The 18,983-nt window shown below is 38.2% G+C and overlaps 1 protein-coding gene across 3 annotated transcripts in view; it reads left to right on the forward strand.

Annotated features, from left to right (window-relative positions):
* The window catches only part of TDRD9 (tudor domain containing 9), a 100,830-nt gene that overhangs the window by 2,109 nt on the left and 79,738 nt on the right, over positions 1 to 18,983 (forward strand). The window contains exon 2 of one of the 3 annotated variants that reach the window (XM_068160219.1): positions 15,319 to 16,563. The exons of the other annotated variants lie outside the window; for them this stretch is intronic. Within the exon in view, the coding sequence (XP_068016320.1) occupies positions 16,397 to 16,563 (167 nt within the window). The 5' untranslated portion in view covers positions 15,319 to 16,396. The remainder of the gene's footprint in view (positions 1 to 15,318; positions 16,564 to 18,983) is intronic. 3 annotated transcript variants of the gene reach the window in all.

Consider the following 18,983-nt stretch of genomic DNA (forward strand, 5'->3'; position numbering starts at 1 on the left):
AGATAACATGCATGCCTAAAATTTCATTGTGTGTCCTTGTCAGTGTATCTGTAGGCTCTGGTATCAGCTTTGTAAGGGGTCAAAGCTTCTGTTGCTCTTAATAAATTGGTCTTGTGGAAATAATCTCTTAGCATCACAAGATAATGCTTTGTTGGTTCAAAATTACTTTGCAAGTACTATTCAGAGTGCTACTCAGTGACACTACTATGGTCACACTCATTGTCTTGTAAACTAATTTTACCTTGCATACAGCTTTGGAAACAAGACTGATACTTCAGAGCCAGTAGTTATGTATGCTAAGGGGAAAAAAAAAACAACTAAACAAACCCAAACCCGAATAAGTTCATACTCAACTTTACTGAACAAAACAATGGCAATGAATTGAAATTTCCTTGTCCTCTTACTATTTATGGTGAATTTCTGATTTTTAACAAAGGTGTTGTGCACCTTTTGTCACACATGTACTTTAAAAATTATAGTCTTATTAACCAGCTAATCATTTTGCCAGCAATTCTTAAATGATGGTCTAGGATTTTTTTTGCCCTGTTTTCAATGATTGGTAATAAAACCTAAATTACTGTAAATATTACCCCACTGTTGCTTTTCTATTCCAAGAGCAGGAATGCTGACAATGAGAAGTAGGAGAATGCGGTGTAGACACATGCTAATGGGAAGGAAGGCACTCCTCCATCCAATGCTTCTGTTGGAATCATGGCCTCTAGTATAAGAGTGTCAGCTTTGCCTTGCTTTTGGCAAATGCAGGTTCAGCTAAGGCAGCAACCAGACAGACTGGATACTGTGGACTGAGAGGAAATGTCTTCAAAGGGTAGAATATGTACTTTATATGCAAGTCTGTTCTTACTCCTATTGCTGCTTCCCTTCAAACAAAAGAAATCCCAAACCAAACACCCCCCCCCCCCCCAAAAACAACAACCACTTGTCTCTTCCTTTCCTGTCACCAATTTCCCACAGAAATTAGGGAACAAAAAAACGCAACCAGTATTTACAAATGTGGTAACATTTCTTCTCTTACAGAAGAATCTTTATAGATTTACTTTCAAAAAGGATTATTAACTGCAGTTAATATTGCCAGGCCTCTTATTTGATCATGCACAATGTTACTCTGAGGGCAAGCAGATATTCCCAAAGATACAGGTGGGAGATGAGATTTTCAGGAGTGCTTCTGATGAAATCCCAATTATTACTTGAGTTAAAATTTTAAGTATCTTCTAGCAAAATTTTCAAATGTATTTGAAAGTTTTTTAAGCTACTAGGTCTGAATCTCTCCTTTTTCATGCATAGACAAAAGGGGGGAAATAATCTTTCCTATGCTCTGAGATTGAAGTTTTCTTCAGTTTTGCAGTAACTTATTATGATGCTTTTCTGAACATAAGAAAATGTTTTCAGGCTTTGGAGGTGTCACAGAAAAGTGTTGGATTAATTTAACACACTTTCTTTTCATGTGGTATTATTTTAAATAACCAGTATTCCTATTTGTAGCCAGAAACAGTCCAGAGGTCAAACATTCAGGGTGGGATCCATCTTATCCTATTTTAGTAATCTAAAGTTGCACACATATTCTTTACCAGTCATGTAGGCTCCTTCTGTAGATAAACTGGGATGGGAAGGGAGAGAGGCAGCTGTACAGGCAATCCATTCCATGCTGTGATACTCCTCCCACTATCTAAATCTCTTTCAAGTCTTTGAAGGCGCCTATCTCTCTATTGATTTAAGATGGAGCCTGGATGACTAGCTTAGATTAGAGATCAGACTTTGGGGTGGCTGCAGTTAGGATGGGTTTCCTCACGAATGGCTGAATGAAATCTCTACAAAGCATGGGTTTTTTTTTTTTGGGGGGGGGGGGGGGGGGGCAGGGAGGGATGCATGTATGTGCATTACAAAAATTTTTTTTACATGTATCCTTTCTAAATGGATGCGTGGATTTAAAAGATAAAACATTCCTCCAAAAATTACATTTTGCATTTGCTGTAATGCAGGAGGGACTGGCCTTGAGTAGGTAAGTGATTTTAGAAGGTTGGTCATGAAGTACTTCTAGTTTGCCAGGCAGTAAACGTGCAGTTGCAGTGCTAGGTAACAGATGATACAGACATAAGATTATAAAAACAGTAAGTATTTCAAGGAGAGTTTCACAGCAGGCAGTCTAAAATCTTTAGTGAAATATTGCATGAAGGATCTGTGTATATTTAAAGGAAAGGTATTTTAATTAGTTACTGTGACCTTATGTGACCTCATTCGAGAATCAAGGTGACTTCCTAAGTCTGCAACAATAAGGAATTCATACTGAAAAATAGTCATGTACTGCCATGTTTCAATTCATATATAGCCAACGTATTTTAAACCCCACTAGACCTGTTCAGAGATAAACCAGAAATAGTAATCTAAAGGAAATGCTTTGATGTCTGTTTTGTATACAGTATTTGAGACATGTGAAGAGAAGAAAGATACTTTTTCATCGCTACCTTGTAATATTCTAAAGTAATGTATGCTGGACTAGATGACTAATGTTCTAAAGTTTCCATAGCACAGTCCATTCAGTGCATCATTCTGAAAAGGAGTATAATAATTAAAGCAGGAGTGAAGCCATCTGAGCTGTATACAGCAGAGCTGTGTACACTGCTGGGAATTTGACTGTCTGATGCATCGTGTTTCAGTTCTGCGCTTGGTGGACTAGAGATGTCATTTCTTTAAACAAGAAGAAATATATGCTTAATCCAACACAGGAGTGTGTTTAGTGGAGGATGCTGTGGTCTCAATTGAAATGTGTTGCTATATGCTCTCGTAATAGGTAGTTACTATTTGCTAGCTACAGAAGATACAGCTCTGTAAAACAGATTACATGGCATGATTTTTACAGATGGAAAATCTTGTTCTGTGTAATTTATAAGGATGAAATTAAGTCTTATTCGAAGAGGTGGAGAACACAAAAGCTTAGATGTCCTGGGAGAGCTTCTCTGCTTGTACCTTTAGGTTGAAAACTATGTGGGCTCTCAAGATGTTTCTTTACAAAAATCTATTTTCTGAAATGTTCAATATGCCCATGATGAGTGGAAGTATCTGTGACTACCTGGATGATGGGTTGTTGAAACATTAATTAGTGAGGGATAGACTGGCAAGTCCATTCCTCACACTTTTTTTCCTATGCCACTTTGCTTTGGGTGTTGCTCTCTTGCACTTGGCTAAAGTTTGAGGGGAAGAGGGATGAGTCATCTTTTAAGATAAGTCCAGTCATCTTAAATTATCACTCTTTTTGAGTATTTCAGCCATGTTTAAGCAAATCAAGTGTGCAAATGTTTTTAACAATTTTTATATGAAGTGATTTCAAATATTTCAGCTAAAGGTGTAATGCAGAATTTTGTAACAGATGCATGGATTTTAGCCCATGCTACAAAAATTGTGGGTGGCTAATCTTCAATTTTTTTTGTTAACCATCATCACTTCTGTGTTTAAGATGAGCAACATATTTATTTACTGTAACTGAAAACAATCTACTTTCTTATGTTTAGTGTTGGATCAGATGCAGGTTTGTTTCCATGTTAAATTTGTATTATTCACACCCAGTAATTCCTAATTTGAAATGGGTCTTTGTCAAGAATGTCTTTTTCTTGGTTAGCTTACTTGAGGTAAGTAGATCTAATTAAGAAAAAACATGTAGAGGATACAATGTAATGGGGCTCCCACTTCCTGCTGTTTTACCTGGTGAACTTGAAGAATTACAGCTTGGAAGGGAGATAAGAAAATTATTCTGCTTGATTCTGAAGTCTGGGATATACTAAGAAGTGGATTTCAGCAATTACAGAGAAAAGGCGATATGCAAAGGAGGATTGGAGAGAAAAAAGTGTCTCTGGGACAAAGAATACTTACCTGTAGTCCAAATTAAATGTGTATTAAAAAAAAAAAAGTGATTTGTTTATATTTAGTATTAAAATAACTACATTAAGACTACAGTATTGGAAATAACATTCTTTACCTGTTTTGTGTGTGTGTACTTACCACATATTTTACAGAAGGTACATTTCCTCCACAAATAACAGTAAGAGTATTGAATCTGTTTAAATAAAACACTATTACACCCATGAAACAAGACATAGTTTCTGCACAAAAGATACATAAAAAAACCTAATGCCCTAAGTGATTTTTGGGGCTTTTTGATTACCAAAAATTGTCAAATCATGGCTGTCCTCTATACAGGTGTATATAGTTTATTGTGAATCTGAGGGTTTTACCTCACACACACTTTTTTAATAGGGCATTTTTATAGAAGAGCAGCTGCACTCAGGTAATCTGACCAGCAGATGTAATCCAAGACATCTGCAATGATGTTTTTTTTCCATGTTACAAACAAAAATACTGGATTCGTGCCTCACTAATACTTGAGGTTCATCCTTTCTAGCTGTTTGTATAAATATTGTTTTCCAGGTAAAGTAATGCTGTTCTAGTCCTGGGAACATCAATGACACAAGTTGATTTTGCTTCAAATACCTTATCTCAAAATTTTACTTTCCAGAAACATATTTCTGAATAAATTTTACTCTTGGGGTCCTACAACAAAGTTTATTGCAATTCTTAGCTGCATAAACAGAAGAATGTAACCATAAAGAGAGAATTGAATACAGCATTGATGGAATCCTATTAAAAAGTACTCTGTGGAAAGCCCTAGAAATAGTGACAGTAGAAAAAGTATCACCAGAATGTGCTTAGAATCTTTCAGGTTGAGGATTCAAAGAAGGTATCATAATTTGCAGCTGAATATCAGATTTGAAAGCCTGGAAAGGAGTGTGTTCATCTTTGAGGAATACATGCAGTAGTATCTGACTTTCTTAGGGATGATTAGATGCTGGTTTAAAGATTTGTCTATTGCTTATGTCTTGCACTCAAACCCTGTATCTGTTTTATAAATGGACAAACTACAGCCCAGGGTAAAATAACTTCCAATTGCTGTGTAGAAGTTCTACACATTTTTTTCCATGTCTTCTGTTTACATCCTACACAGGCCTGAGTACATGTTTAAATTATTAGCCTTAATTTTAAAAGGTGTGAGAGTTAGCTGTAATAAGAATACATAATTTGAAAGCAAAGTAAAAATATTTTTACCAAGATTCCTTTCCTAGTTGCATTACTCCAAAAGAATTAACTAAATCAAAGTATGAAAAGTAATTATGTCTTGGTGTTTACTGAAACAAGAGTCAGACCCTTTGTAGAATTGGCTCAACTCTAATTCTTAGCTTGCTGAAAGAAATGCATCCTTTATTTTTGCAGATTAAAGAAGTGTCTTGAGATCCTAGCTGGGGCCAAATGAATTTTCAAGCTGTATGTGATAGAGTATGTGGAATACAAAATAAAGAGTATTTAAAGAGAGAACTGTAATGTCAGGTATAAGACACAGTTTGAGTACACTACATTAAAAGGTACCTGAAAGGAGTAAAGAGTCAACAATGCTGTAAAAAAGTATAGCTTGAGACTGCTATATATATACATGCTCAAGATAAATAATGGAGTTGATTATGGAGGTGGAAATCCTTTTGGTTAGACCCTTCCAAAAAAAGGGACCCTTCCTTGTCTCCTTGATCCTGTATCAAATGCTTCTTCACATTCTAATTCACTTTAATCCTTCCTTTTCCCTCTCGTAATACTCTGGTTGTATTTGGTTTAGTTGTTGCCATTTTGCTTGTTTATATAGCATTCCATATGAAATAACCTCCCAACAACAGTTTCTACTTCATACCTAAAAAAATTCCTCCTTAATTGCAACAATTCTTATATCAAAAGTATGCTAAACACAACAGGTTAAAACAAGAGATGAAGACTACAACTGATACTGCAGGAAAAATCTGTGTAGGCAGAAGTAGTCATCACAGATGGGATTCATTCAGTATACTGCTGTTGGTTCTGCCACCCACATAATCCCCATTATCATTTCCTAGCAAACACACTTCACTAGCTCTGAAGAAATCTATTGTCTGTTCCAGCAGATAGCTGAAGTTGCTATGATGATACAAATATAAAAATATCTAAAGGTCTCACAAATTTTGAAAAGTGAGTTTAGGTTTTTGAAGGTCATAAAAACTGAAAGTGTGTTTTCATTTGATAATAACCAATAATGTAATTTAATTTGAAGAACCACTATCAAATTTGTCCTTTATTACTAAAAGTATTCTTCCTGCAAGTACTGAGTATTAGGATGTTGTGGTATAATTGTTCTCCCTATTCCCTACTTGTTCCTTTGTTTCAATTAATTGATACTATAAACTTGAGAAAGTGATGTGCTGTCACAGAGGAAGGAAGCAAGGCTCTGCCTTTTTGCTGCAGCACAAGCTGACATTTCTGATTTGTATACAGGGTGGAGTCCTGTATTCTTTTTATTCCTGTGAGTGTTGACAGTAATGACAGTTCTTATGGGAGACAATACTTTGATCATGTGCGTAGCTGGGTACGAGGAGGAAACCTGCATGAAATTAAGTAGAAGATGACTTAGAAAAGCTGAGTGACTAAAGGGGAAGCTAGAAATTCTGATTTTTCTGTCCCTACTCACCAAAAAAATAATGCTTTTACGCTGTAATGCAAGTTAGAAAGTAGCTTTGCTGTACACAGGATGAATCCAAATTAGAACAGAAAAAAACCCACCACAAAGCAAATAAAAAACCCCACATCAACCAAAAAATCAACCAACAAAACAACAAACCCTGAGTGCTTGTTTTGCCCTTTTAGAGGGGAAAACCCCCTAGAAAGATGAAAAATTGTCCAACTGGATTCACAAATACTTGTATTGGCACAGCTGTAAGGAGCAAGCACTGGCATAGTGTTGAAACTCCACAAGCTAGTGCAGCTGCCAGAGTACTTAACACTGTTAAACCACAGACCCTTAGCAGAACTTAATTGAAACTTTCAAATAACCAATTCTGGTGGTGGTCAGTTTGAGTTAGGGGAGAGTAAATGTTTCCAAATAGTTTGCCTGCAGCAGTGGAGCAGACTACAGGAATTTCTTGTTTACAAGTTCTTCATAAATTACCAAATCACTCACATAGCTTTACAAAGAGAATATTAACTGCTAAATGTTAGTTGCTAAAGGTCATGGAATTGCAGTATGAAGTGTTTGCTCTTCAAGCACTATCTTGTCACCTCTTGTTTTTCCATTTACTGAATTGTTAACATACTTAATGCCTAAGGGAATTTCCCTTTACTATTCTTTCCTTCCAAGTGGCTTTACAGATTTCCTTGAATGAAACAATAGAGAGTTCAGGTGTTGATTTCCTCAGTTAGTTTCGTTTCGGCCATCTGGTGGTGATGTCACACACAATCACCTGTGTCTAACAAGCACCTGATAGTTTTCCTTCCTTGGGGTCTGAAAGTACAATACGTAGAGATACTAGCTCTGTATCAGGCTGCATTTGTACTACAAACAGTGTTTCGCTATCATGATTCAGATACATAGGAAACTAGTTCAGCTGTTTCAGTTACTTTAGATCACTTCCTGCAACTTTACTCATCCTCCCAATTATCATGAATACACATTTGGGGTATTTTTATCCCTGTTAGCCAATACGTTAAGGAGGTTGGGCCCTGTGACTAATGTTTCCTTGGCTCTGACTGTATTTCGCTGCTCCCCTACAGCAATCTAATACTTTATTAGCACGCGATACTCAGATTTCTAATTGTAGGACATCTGACAATGATCAATGAGAAATCCTGGCAGTAAGTCCGTCCCAGCATAGAGGGGCAAATACAGAAGTACTGTAACAAGACCACATCTTTATTATTCATTAGCACTGTCATTATTAATACATCTTCCTACTGCTGAGCTTTCATGTTCTGCATTGATAAAAAACCCAAACAAAGAACACCCCAAAACAAAACCCCAAACCAAAAAAGAACCCATCAAACAAAAAGACAAACAAAACAAAGAAAAAACCCCAAACGCACAAAAACACCCCAAAATGGCCAAAATGGTGATGCAGTAATTGGAGGAGGCTCTTCAAGCCCTACAGGAGCTTCTTGTTCCATTAACACTACAAAGATAGAAAAAAATCACTGTTTTTATTGCTGATGCCTGATCACAGCCAACTAATGGACTAATGAATGATGCTGAACTATTTTACTACACAAAGTTTAAATGTAGTCCTTTTGTCTTAGAAACATCAGCAATATAGAGGCAGCAGCTAAATGAAAACAGCATGATCTGTCAATGAGTAGTAAGCATTTCCCCTGCTAGTGTCTAATTGTGAATCATGGTGAGTACTACCTCCTAGGATTAAAATCTGGATCTTAAATAGTAATTTGCATAGAAAATGGGTTTGTCAGGACCTGAGGCTCGCCTATATAGACACTTACCTGGAACAGGAAAAACTTTTTACACTTAGCTTTAGCAATCACCCTAGCTATATTTAGAAGAAAAGGCACATCTAAAATGAAGAGTATTCATTTCAAGGGTACTCCTTTGCAATGCCTCTCTACCTAGGACTACACTCCAGACGTTACTGCTGCAAAATAAGAAATGGCACTTTTCTGCAACCTTCACAGAAATTTCTGACAGAGATGCACTAATGGAATAACCAGTTGCAGATACTTCAGTAGCTTTCATAACTCAGACATTACTGCCCAGATGTACTTAAGTCCCTACTAGAAACTCAAGTAAGTCAGATGTCAAGCGGTAAGAGTTGAAGTAGGTAAAATTTACCTAGAAGTGCAGTTAACTCTGCTCCACAGGCAGGTTAGCTGAAGCTCCCCCTTGCTTTTCAATTAACGTGCAGGACATCAGACAGCATGTGGGTATAGCTCAGCCCCAGTGTGCTAGGTTCTAGATAAAGTGCGGCAATTCCTGCAGTGATTAATGTTTTCTTCCCTAGCTTGTTTTCCTTAGCTCTATAATTAGAAAATTCCTAAAGCAGGTCATTTAAACTGTGTGTAGCATCTTAGGAATTGTAACTTAGTGATCATAAATTTGCATTATAAATACACATACAGTTCCTCACCTGGCATAAATTTTCAATCTGAACCACTTATTAACTACACCACAACTTGAATCCACCCTGTAATCACCACTGATTTAGCATCTGTTCATTTGAGGCTCCACTTTCTTCTGGTTTTTATTTTCTTTTCCCCTTCTTCTGGATGCTTTTGTTTTATGTAAAGGAACAAATAGTGAGTTCTTTCTGCAGTGAGGAAACACTGAAAAACCTATATAGAAGTTCCTAAAGTGATGAAATAATCATTGCAAATGTATCGAAGAGATGCAACAACAAGGAACTGCAAGGTGGAAATGTCAAGAAGGCAGGAAAGACAGATGTCGCCTTTCTAAACTGAATAATGCTACACCTGTTTTTTAAAAGAAGCTCTCAGAGAAATCTGGTAATGTTACTCTACTCATAGTGGCTATAGCTATTAAGCAGAAGTATACATTTTGAAGAAATTCAAGGCAACACAACATTCAGAATGGGTACTATGAGCAGGTAAGGTTGTCAAACTTCTGACTATTCAAATACAAAATATTTAACGTATGGCCAAATACTGCAGTCTGAGAGATTAGAAAGCACATTTTAATCAAGCTGAAAGATTTAAGATGTTTCAATGAAGTAATTAAAAAGATGTACGTAAGCATTAAGTCATTAAAATTACTTAAGCCGCTTAATCCTCTCAAAAGCAGATTACACTAAATTTAAACAAACATGACACAAAGCAAAATTTTGGTTTTATACACTATGCATCCATGGTGTAGAACTTGGTGTGTAGAGTTCTGAAAACTGACTTTTATAAGATAATAGAGGTTCCTAGAGTCACTGAAATAAAGTAACACTGTAGCTGGTATTCTAACAGCAGCTATCTGCAATAAACACTGACGACCCATCGTAGTAATACATACATCTGAATTTTCAGGAAGCTGACTTCTTTGAAGTCAATTAAATGTCCATATTAACTGCTGCCACAGTGCACAATTTCATCATTTCTTTTAGGTTCTGAGACTTTCATAAGCTCAAATGGCAGGTGAGGCCCACATAACATCAATTTTCTCACAGAATGTGGGCATGTTATTATTTTGCAGAATTTGTGACCAAAGTTAGAACCTCTCAGAGCAATTCCTTAGCTCCACTGAATATATATTAAAAAAAGGGTGTCACTGATGTGCTTTTTAAAAACATCTGCAAACATTTTGTATGGTGTTTCAGTAAGAACACAGCTTTTTCTGCTTTTAAACCTTGCAGAACTAAGAACTCTTTAAAAAGGGAAGGTTTTTAAAAGAACTTCTTGTACTTCAATTATTGCACCACAAGCTGACAAAAAGCTGTGAATTAAGTCCTCACACTTTGCACACGATTAAATGACACTTTGAAAGTAAATGAAGTCTTTCAAAAGTTTTAGCCAAGAAAGGTATCCATAGGAAAAAAATAAAGAAGCTTGATGCTATTTTAATAAATGTTGGCTAATTCTATTAAGTATAGTTAGAGAAATCTGAGCTTTTTCAAAGTACTGTTGAAACAGTTTAACATGGAATTTAGAAGAATGGTAGACACAAAAAATGCTTATTGTAAAAATTACGCTGCAGTATACTCCGTCATTTTTGTCCAACATGTTTAATTCCTTGTTGCTCAATGGATTTATTCTTTCTCTAATTACACCAGATGGATCAAATACAGTTTTATAATTATCTTCCCTATGGTTGTAACTTGCTTCATTTACAGTGAAGATGACAAATCACGAAATTCATACTCCCAGAAGAGGTCTTTAATGATGGCCAGCACCAGAGGACTCTGAAACAAAGACACAATTTAGACTGTTCAAAGAGTAGAGCAAATCAATTCAGAAATGTAGTTGCAGAACCTAGGACAACTGTACCTACATCTGAGCACAACTGGCACATTCAGCTGCCCTGTCAAATAAAAGCAAACCCCTCAAACTACATACCTACACTTTGCCAGTACTAAAAATCCTCTTTCACAAATTTTAAAGCACTATAGGCAAAACTCCACTCCTCTTATGTTATTATCCTTAAGTCTACTGGGCAGTGTTTTTCACTAATTACATGTTTTAAAGCGCCAGTAATATTTCTGTACACAAAGTGAAGTGGAGCAAATGGGCTATCTATCATGGTACACAAAGTTAAACTGAGATATAGCAACTTAGGAAAAATTAAAGTTCCAATATGATGTCAGAAAACAAACATCCATAAATACCTAAACATTATAGAAGATCTAAAAATAAAAATTCAAAATACAAGTTCAAGCTTCATTGTCTCTTGACAGGTAAAATAGCAGCAACTTTTGAGATAGTGATGATTCATGCAATTCCATTAAATGGTTGTTATTGTTACTTAAAAAACTTCCTCAATCCAATCAAGGCGTACAACTTTCATTCTACTGCTAAAACCTATGCAGGGGACAACTTAAGATAGAGATAGCATCTGTGCAGTTTTGCAGTTGTTACTATGTTATAAAACCATTTATACAATCAAAACAACATATTTGGAAATAGTCTTTAAACATATCCCCCAAACTTACTGAGCTAATTTTTATTACACTTATTTGAAAAGACAACAGGATATTAGATATTTAATACTTACTGTCTGCCACTGCTTTTTTGCCTGGAAAAACAGGGAGGGGAAAAAAAAAAGAACAGTAAAAAAAAAATAATTCTATTTATTTTTTGCAGACAAACCTCAATTAGATTATATTACTTGATTTGCTAATTTAGCTTGAATAAGATTTAACAAATATTCATCAACTTTCCATGTCATTAAACATTATACATTTTTTAAAATTTGTTTGTTTTTATTTAAGCAAGACTCTATGCATTTAAAAATTTTAGCTATCAAGAGTCCTATTGGAATTCAAAAGAAACATACATAAAATGGTTCTATTTTACATAATATATGGATATAGTGATAAGAATACCATTTGCCTTTAAAAGTACAGTAACTTATTTTACAGTGCCATTGTTAGTTGTTCTATAATACTGATTCACAGTGATCAGACAAAAATAAATGGAAAATATTATGCATAAGGGAGATTGTGATATGAGGTTGGACAATCTCCACCCTTGGAAATATTAATTTGAACTACAGATAAAGCCATAAGCAACCCAATCTAACTTTGATATAATGACTTTAAGCAGTGGTTTGGACCAGGTGAGTTCAAGGGGTCCCTTCCCATCTAAGTTCTTCTACAACATACTCTTCTATAGAAACATGTATTATTTCCAAAACTATTCCCCAAACAGTGGCAAGGGTGACAGCTATTAAAAGCTATTTGAACTTTAAAATAATGTTTAGCATACTGTTGTCCCATATTAAAGTTCTGGCCCTCAAAACCCTATACCACCACATCTATTATCTAAGTCATAAATGAAAATAAAAGTAGCATGACATAAACACAAACTTGAAACAATCTTGAATTATTAATCGTGCTTGAAATTAAAGAAGCTAAAGAAAAAGTTAAACACTTTTCTCCTGTCCACCTGTTTACATACAATTAAGATTGGAAGTGTAATTTCACAGTTTTGGACTTACTAGAAGTTATTTGGACATGACTAGACAAACAGCTGTTCCTTTATCAAGCTTGTCTAAAGACTGTAACTTTCCTTGTTCATGACAGCTAGTAAAACTTCTTGACTTGGAATTTTTTCAGTGTAGCCTAAACTGAGGAACAGGCCTCTTAAGAAACCATAACCTGTTATAGTATTCTGCTTTGACCTGGCCCACCCAAATTTACTATTTTTATATTAAATCTTCTGTGTCTTCCTCTGAGAAAGTGATCTGGTATCACCATGGACCACACATTTTAATATTTAGTGATATACCTCAAAATGTGAGGTGCATCAATCCAAAATAAACTATGAGCTTTAGCTTTCATGAGTTCACATGGGAAAACTTTTCAAACACTGGGGTTTTTGCAGATCTTGAGTGAAAAGTCAAAACCATAAGGATTCTTTAAATATACATTTAGAATAAACCAGGTTGGAAGAGACCTTCAAGATCATCGTGTCCAACCCATCAATCAATCCAACCCACCTAAACAACTAAACCATGGCACCAAGCACCCCATCAGGTCTCCTGAACACCTCCCACCACCTCCCCAGGCAGCCCATTCCAATGGGCAATCACACTCTCTGTATAGAACTTCTTCCTAACATCCATCATCCAAGTAAGTTTATAAACATATGCCTCTGGCTACATTTTACAAATTAGATGGGTGTTTTAAAACAAATCCTATGTTACATAATTTTTAGTTACTTATCTTCTATAATTACATTGGTCTTTCAGTAGTTTGTTAGTGTAATCTTCTACACTAAGCATGTTAGAACATCTAAATTACGGCAAAAACCTGTCCTTAAGTAAGAGTGTTAATTTCTTATTTGCTGGCTATTTTCAATGACCGATTTCTACCTGTTAAGGATATTCTCATCTATAAACCTTATATATATATACTATAAAGTAACAGCTAATGCAGACTATACCGTGTAACTTACCGCCATATGAAATTTTGTAATAGGCATAAGCTGTTAATGCTACACCAACCCATATTTCTTGATACACAGTGGTGAAGTAGAATTTCATGGCCCTCAATGACTTGGGAAGCATTGTCTGCACCATCTGAAAATGATAAGTTTTAATGATGAGTTTTACAACTGCATTCTTACCTGCTATATTTTTATATACACATATATTTCATAGAATGGTCTGGGTTGGAAGGGACTTCCGAAGGTCATCTAGTCCAACAACCCCTGCAGTCAGCAGGGACATCCTCAACTACACCAGGCTGCCCAGGGCCCTTTTGAGCCTCACCTGAAATATGTCCAGGGATGGGGCACCAATCACCTCCCTGGGCAACATGTTCCAGTGTTCCACTACCTTCATGCTAAAGAACTTGTTCCTAATATCTAATCTAAATCTGCTCTTCCCTAGTTCAACGGCACTGCCCCTCATCCTATCACCACAGGCCTTTGTAAGTGGCTGCTATTCAGGCTCCCCAGAGCCTCCTCTTCTCCAGGCTGAACAAGCCCAGCTTTCTCAGCCTCCTGTCATTGTAGCGGAAGTGCTCCAACTCCCTGATGAGGTTTGTGGTATACACACACTCCTGATACATAACAGCAGCAGTTTATAGGTCTGAAAAATAATCAAAATTCCCAGACATGCAAAGGTACTTATTCTAAAGCCAAGCTATGAAAATTCAGTTAAGATTACAATTTCTAGGCTGAGCCATTAAAAAAAAAAAAAAAAAGAAAAAGAAAAAAGATACATTACAGTTGATGAAAGGGTTGGAAGATGATTCAATTTATGGAGTAGCAGTAGCTAGGCTCCTCTCTCCCTATCAGTGACAGCTAGAGGAAAGCCTCATCCCAGACAAGGCAGAGAGGCTCATTCCCTGCACTACCAGGTTAATTTACCTTTCCCACTGCTAAGGTATCTCTCCCAGCGTGGTAATTTCTACTCAAACCAGCAAAATAAGTAATGTTAAGCTACTGAATCCATGAGTTATCATCAATATTTTGCTTCAAAATATGCTCCAAGAGCATATTTTCTTCCTTTCTATGAAGCTTTGTTCAAACAAAAAACTGTAAGATGTTTTAAAATTAACCGTAACCCTGCCTTCCATAGATGCTAGTACACTTTCACACTACATAGCACTAAAACACATGTTCTACTGTCTTACACACCATTTCACACCAATAAAGTAACTATTTACAGTTACTAAAACCCAATAAATACAGATATAGATAGTATATGGTAAACCTGAGACCCAGGAAAGAAAAACAGATTTAAACCTCTATGAGGTAATGTTTCCTTATTATTTGCCATTACTAATGTAAAGAATACTCTGGCATACATCAAAGAGAAAAGGACACAAAGGTAACCAGTGTCAAAACAACTGGAAACACCTAGGTTTTTCTCAAATAATGAAAGCATCTTCATAGCAATGAATATATAATTTATCTTTGTTTATGGCCAGACATTTCAATCAAGTTTATTATTGTGGCCTGATTTCCTGACAGAGTTATGCTATCACTGCACCTCCCCCATAGTTTCCTGTATTTGTTGCTTCAGATGAATACTGTGATAACAGCAGTCATTCTGTTGTAACAGAATATGAAGACAGTTAAAACGAGATTGAATAGAAAGAACGTATTTCCCTGACACTATAGAACACAGAATAAGCAATGCTATTTCCAATTAACATCCTGTTAAAATCTGAGAGAGGCCTTTCCCTAAGGCCCCGCTGGGCACGACATCGTTCATGGTTTTTTTTCTGATATCTATTCGATACAACGCTGAATTTGCTTTCTTATTGACCTTCTGTCATGACCCCTCCGCAGCTCGAGGAACCTGCTGCCTGCCCAGGGCCTGACCCACACTGACCCGTACGTACAGGGCGGTGGTGAACGAAAAAATGCAAAGCTCCAGCGCCGCTGGCCGCCCCGCCCGCCTTTCCCAGGCTAAACCACAACTGCCTCCCCGAGACACCCCTGCGCGATGACCGCCAACCAGGGGCAAGGCTCGCTTGGACCGAAACCCACCGTTACAGCCCGGAGCGCACGAAGGTCACCCAGCAGGAACACGCTCCGCTACCGTCGCGAGGGATGCTGGGAAAGAACGCTCCAACGAGCGAAGACCAAGAGAGGCGCCGCCACTGCGCAGCGCCCCCTACGGCGGCGGAGGACGAGAGCGCAACGCGGCTGCGACCAGCCAGGCCTAGGTTCGCGCGGCTGTACCTTTTCGCGGCCCGGGGGGAAAGCAGACTCACCCAACGTATAGGTTCCATCACGTTCCTGTCTCGTACAAGGGCGTTTGCTCGACCCCCCGAGTTCATGTCGCTGCAGAAATCCACACGGGTCCCTCTCGCCGTGTTTTGCCCGGTTTGAACCTCACTCCAACTTCCCGAGAAAGAAGCACAGCAAGCGTCCGGTGCACAGACAATTTCGGGAAGGCCCTATCTCAAATCTTTATGTTGCTTAGAGACTAGCTTATCCTGGAGGACTGAGAGGCACCCTCTGGGTCAGAATCAGGAGAACTGAGACATCTACGTGCCTGTGAGACACATGCTTCAGGAGACGGGAAAGACAGGGTGTCTCGGCCATTGTTCTGTGGGTAAAAGCGGGAAACTGCCCCCCGCCTTTCGTGTCTGAAAAGGGAGGGAGCCTCATCCTGGGAAGATCGCAGGAAGGAACCAGGGGGATGGGTGGGTCCACGCTGCCGAGCTTGCCGCTAAGGAAACTTCTCGGCCAGGCGAGCTCTCACCTCCCCTACACTGCAGCACTGAACGAGACCCCGGGCCGCGGGGTCACGTCGTAGGGGCGGGGCTGCGCCGAGGCGGGAAAGTGGTAGCGGCGGCGCATGCGCCTGTGGGGTGTTGGGGTGTGAGGTGCGTGCGGCGAGTTGTGTACCGGTGTCGTCATGCTGCGCCAGCTCACCGAGGAGCAGCTCAGCGACTGCTTCACTATTGGCAAAGCCGTGACTGCTGTCGAGCTCTTGGGAGAGGAGATGCAGACTGGTGCCCTGCTCAGCAGCCCCCACCACCCCTCCGGCTCCCTTACTGCGCAGGAACCTTTAGCTGTTGGGGGGTGAGTGCAGGGCGCTGGCCTTCTGCTCTTGGCTGCTGGGAGATGCGTCTCGCCCCGGGTGAAGGGCCATCTGTGAGGGCACCGGTGGCCTTGTCATCAAAATCTGGAATAAAACTCCTTAACACTGGGTTTAGCATTAAGGAGCAGCCATTACTTCGTTACACGGTTGCACAAGTTTGGGTTCCAGGAAGTATTCCTACAAATGTAGCACAGTAGCTGAAATTCAGAGAAAATGCATATACAGTAAATTGTATAGCTATACCTCATGTCAACACCTACTTATCCATTGGTTGTTTTTCTGCTTGCTTTGCGTTAAAGGTAAACTTTGTCTTAAGTTTGTTGTGCGTACTTGTAGGATGAGGGGTTTATTTTGAGCAGGGGTCCTCTAGTTAAGAGGTGTAGTTTTTAACATAATAATGCTAGTTTAGTTCATAACACTAGTTTCTGAGCCAAAAAGCTGACTATACTGTTTAGTAAGGTTTCTTACATACTTGTCTAGGATGTTTCAACTATCAAGAATGTCCCCATTAGAAGTCTCTTTCTTCCCTGCTCCATCATATCATGTAAGAGAGAATTTACTTCTGATGATGCACACTTCGTTAGTAACAGCTGCTTTTCTCTCCTGTGTGTTCCTGTGTCCTCAGGTGTGAGGCATTTACCCAGGGTCTGAATTGCCCCCACTAGCTTCTGGCTCTGCGTGGGCTGGAGTAGATTCTAGTCTAACACCGTGGGTAGTGTTTGTGGCTGTAGTCAGCTGTGAAGAGGTGTGGGATTGATACTACTAAAGTATTTTAAGATTTGCTGCTTGCCTGTATTGTCTTGATCATCACTAGGTACACTATGTGCAGGTTTTACTTCCTCTCGGTATACTAAGGCTGGTGTGCAAAACAGAAGCAGTGTTAGAAAAGACTGGATTTATTCAGATTCGGATGTGCAGCTTGGGCCTTTTTGGAAGTAGCAAGCGATAAATGAGATTCAGAAGTAAACTTATTGTTCATTAGGGAATAGTATTTTCACAGAGTATGGTTTTATGCATTTAACTACTGAATCAGTAAGCAACACCAATAATTTGGTCTGGTGTCTTTTCCTTTGTACTCTCTTAACGGTGTTACTGGATTTTATCATGCTGTTCTCAAGTGACTGATTCTCGAATGACTATTGTACAGTACATAAATTATTTGAACAGTCGTTTCATATGTTATTTGTAACTGAAAGCATTTCTTTTATTCCAGGGCTTGTAAGCAAATAATACTGAATGGGTGGGTGCAAACTACAGAATACTTCTGTTCATAAGTTTTTGTGCTGCAAATTTGTGGAAGACTGTCTTATATGTGCTTTTCTTTTCCTTCTTCTAATGTTCCCTTCTAGCCAGCAATTTTGCAGCAGTTAAGATACTGATATCATTTACAGCAGATATTGTCAGTTATTTTCAAACTTAATCTGTTTGCTTCCCTGCAGGAACTTCTGTTTTCTCTGAGTAGTAGTTAAATGTTCCTGAATGGTGTAGTCTAACTGAACTGTATGTGGTCATTACTCTGGCAACCTGAGACATTTAAGTTACCTGGATAAAGGTAGTTCAAGGTATATTGGCATGTCAGTCCTTTGTCATCTGAGAATAAAGTATATCAGAGTTTACAGACAAGGAGAAGAATTTACCAATATTTGCATAGTAGCCTGGTATATTTGGTTTTCACTAGTGCCTGGTTGTTGAAAACAAACAAAAAACCAAACCAAAACATTTTCCACTTGATGCTGGAAGGTATTATGGCAATGGGTAGTACTTGTAGTATTAGGTCAATTTTGGTTTGTGTATCTGTGGCCCCTATATTAAAGCGTTTTGTATACATTTCTATGTATTAAAGTCTTTTTCACTATCAGCTGGAATTACAATCTAGACTGAGTACCTTGAGGGTTGTTTTTTAGTTCTTTTCTTCTATCATGTACATCATTATGTGCCGCTGTGTTTCAGGAGCTCTCTTAAAGGGTGTGCTGGCCTCTGAGAAAAAAAATGGACATTTTGCCTAATGTCATAAGAGCAGATATTTTTAAAGATTAGCAGAGACTGTTCAAGCCACCTGTTCCTGTTCTAGCTTTAAGGAAGGGACAAAAGTGGCACATCAAAATACCTATATACTCTCATCCTTTAGTGTAAGATTGCTGCCACTACCAAGCTCTGGATCTCTGAGAGCTGCTGGGTTTTATGCAAGTAGGTAAAACTTCGCAGAAGTGACTGGGCAGATTTTTATAGGTGGGTTTTTTAGGGTTATTTTTGATGCAAGTGTAATTTCTAAACCCAATATTTATGAGATACCTGGGACTTTTCGGTCTTTGTTTAGGTGCCAGTAAAATTTCAGTAGCACTTGGGAAGGGTTTGACAAAAGATTCTGGAATCCACCAGAGTGTTAAGCCACCCAAATGTA

Source organism: Melanerpes formicivorus, unplaced genomic scaffold (genome assembly GCF_026170545.1).
Source record: "Melanerpes formicivorus ecotype bairdi unplaced genomic scaffold, bMelFor1.0.p_v2 SCAF_48, whole genome shotgun sequence".
Lineage (NCBI taxonomy): Eukaryota > Metazoa > Chordata > Aves > Piciformes > Picidae > Melanerpes > Melanerpes formicivorus.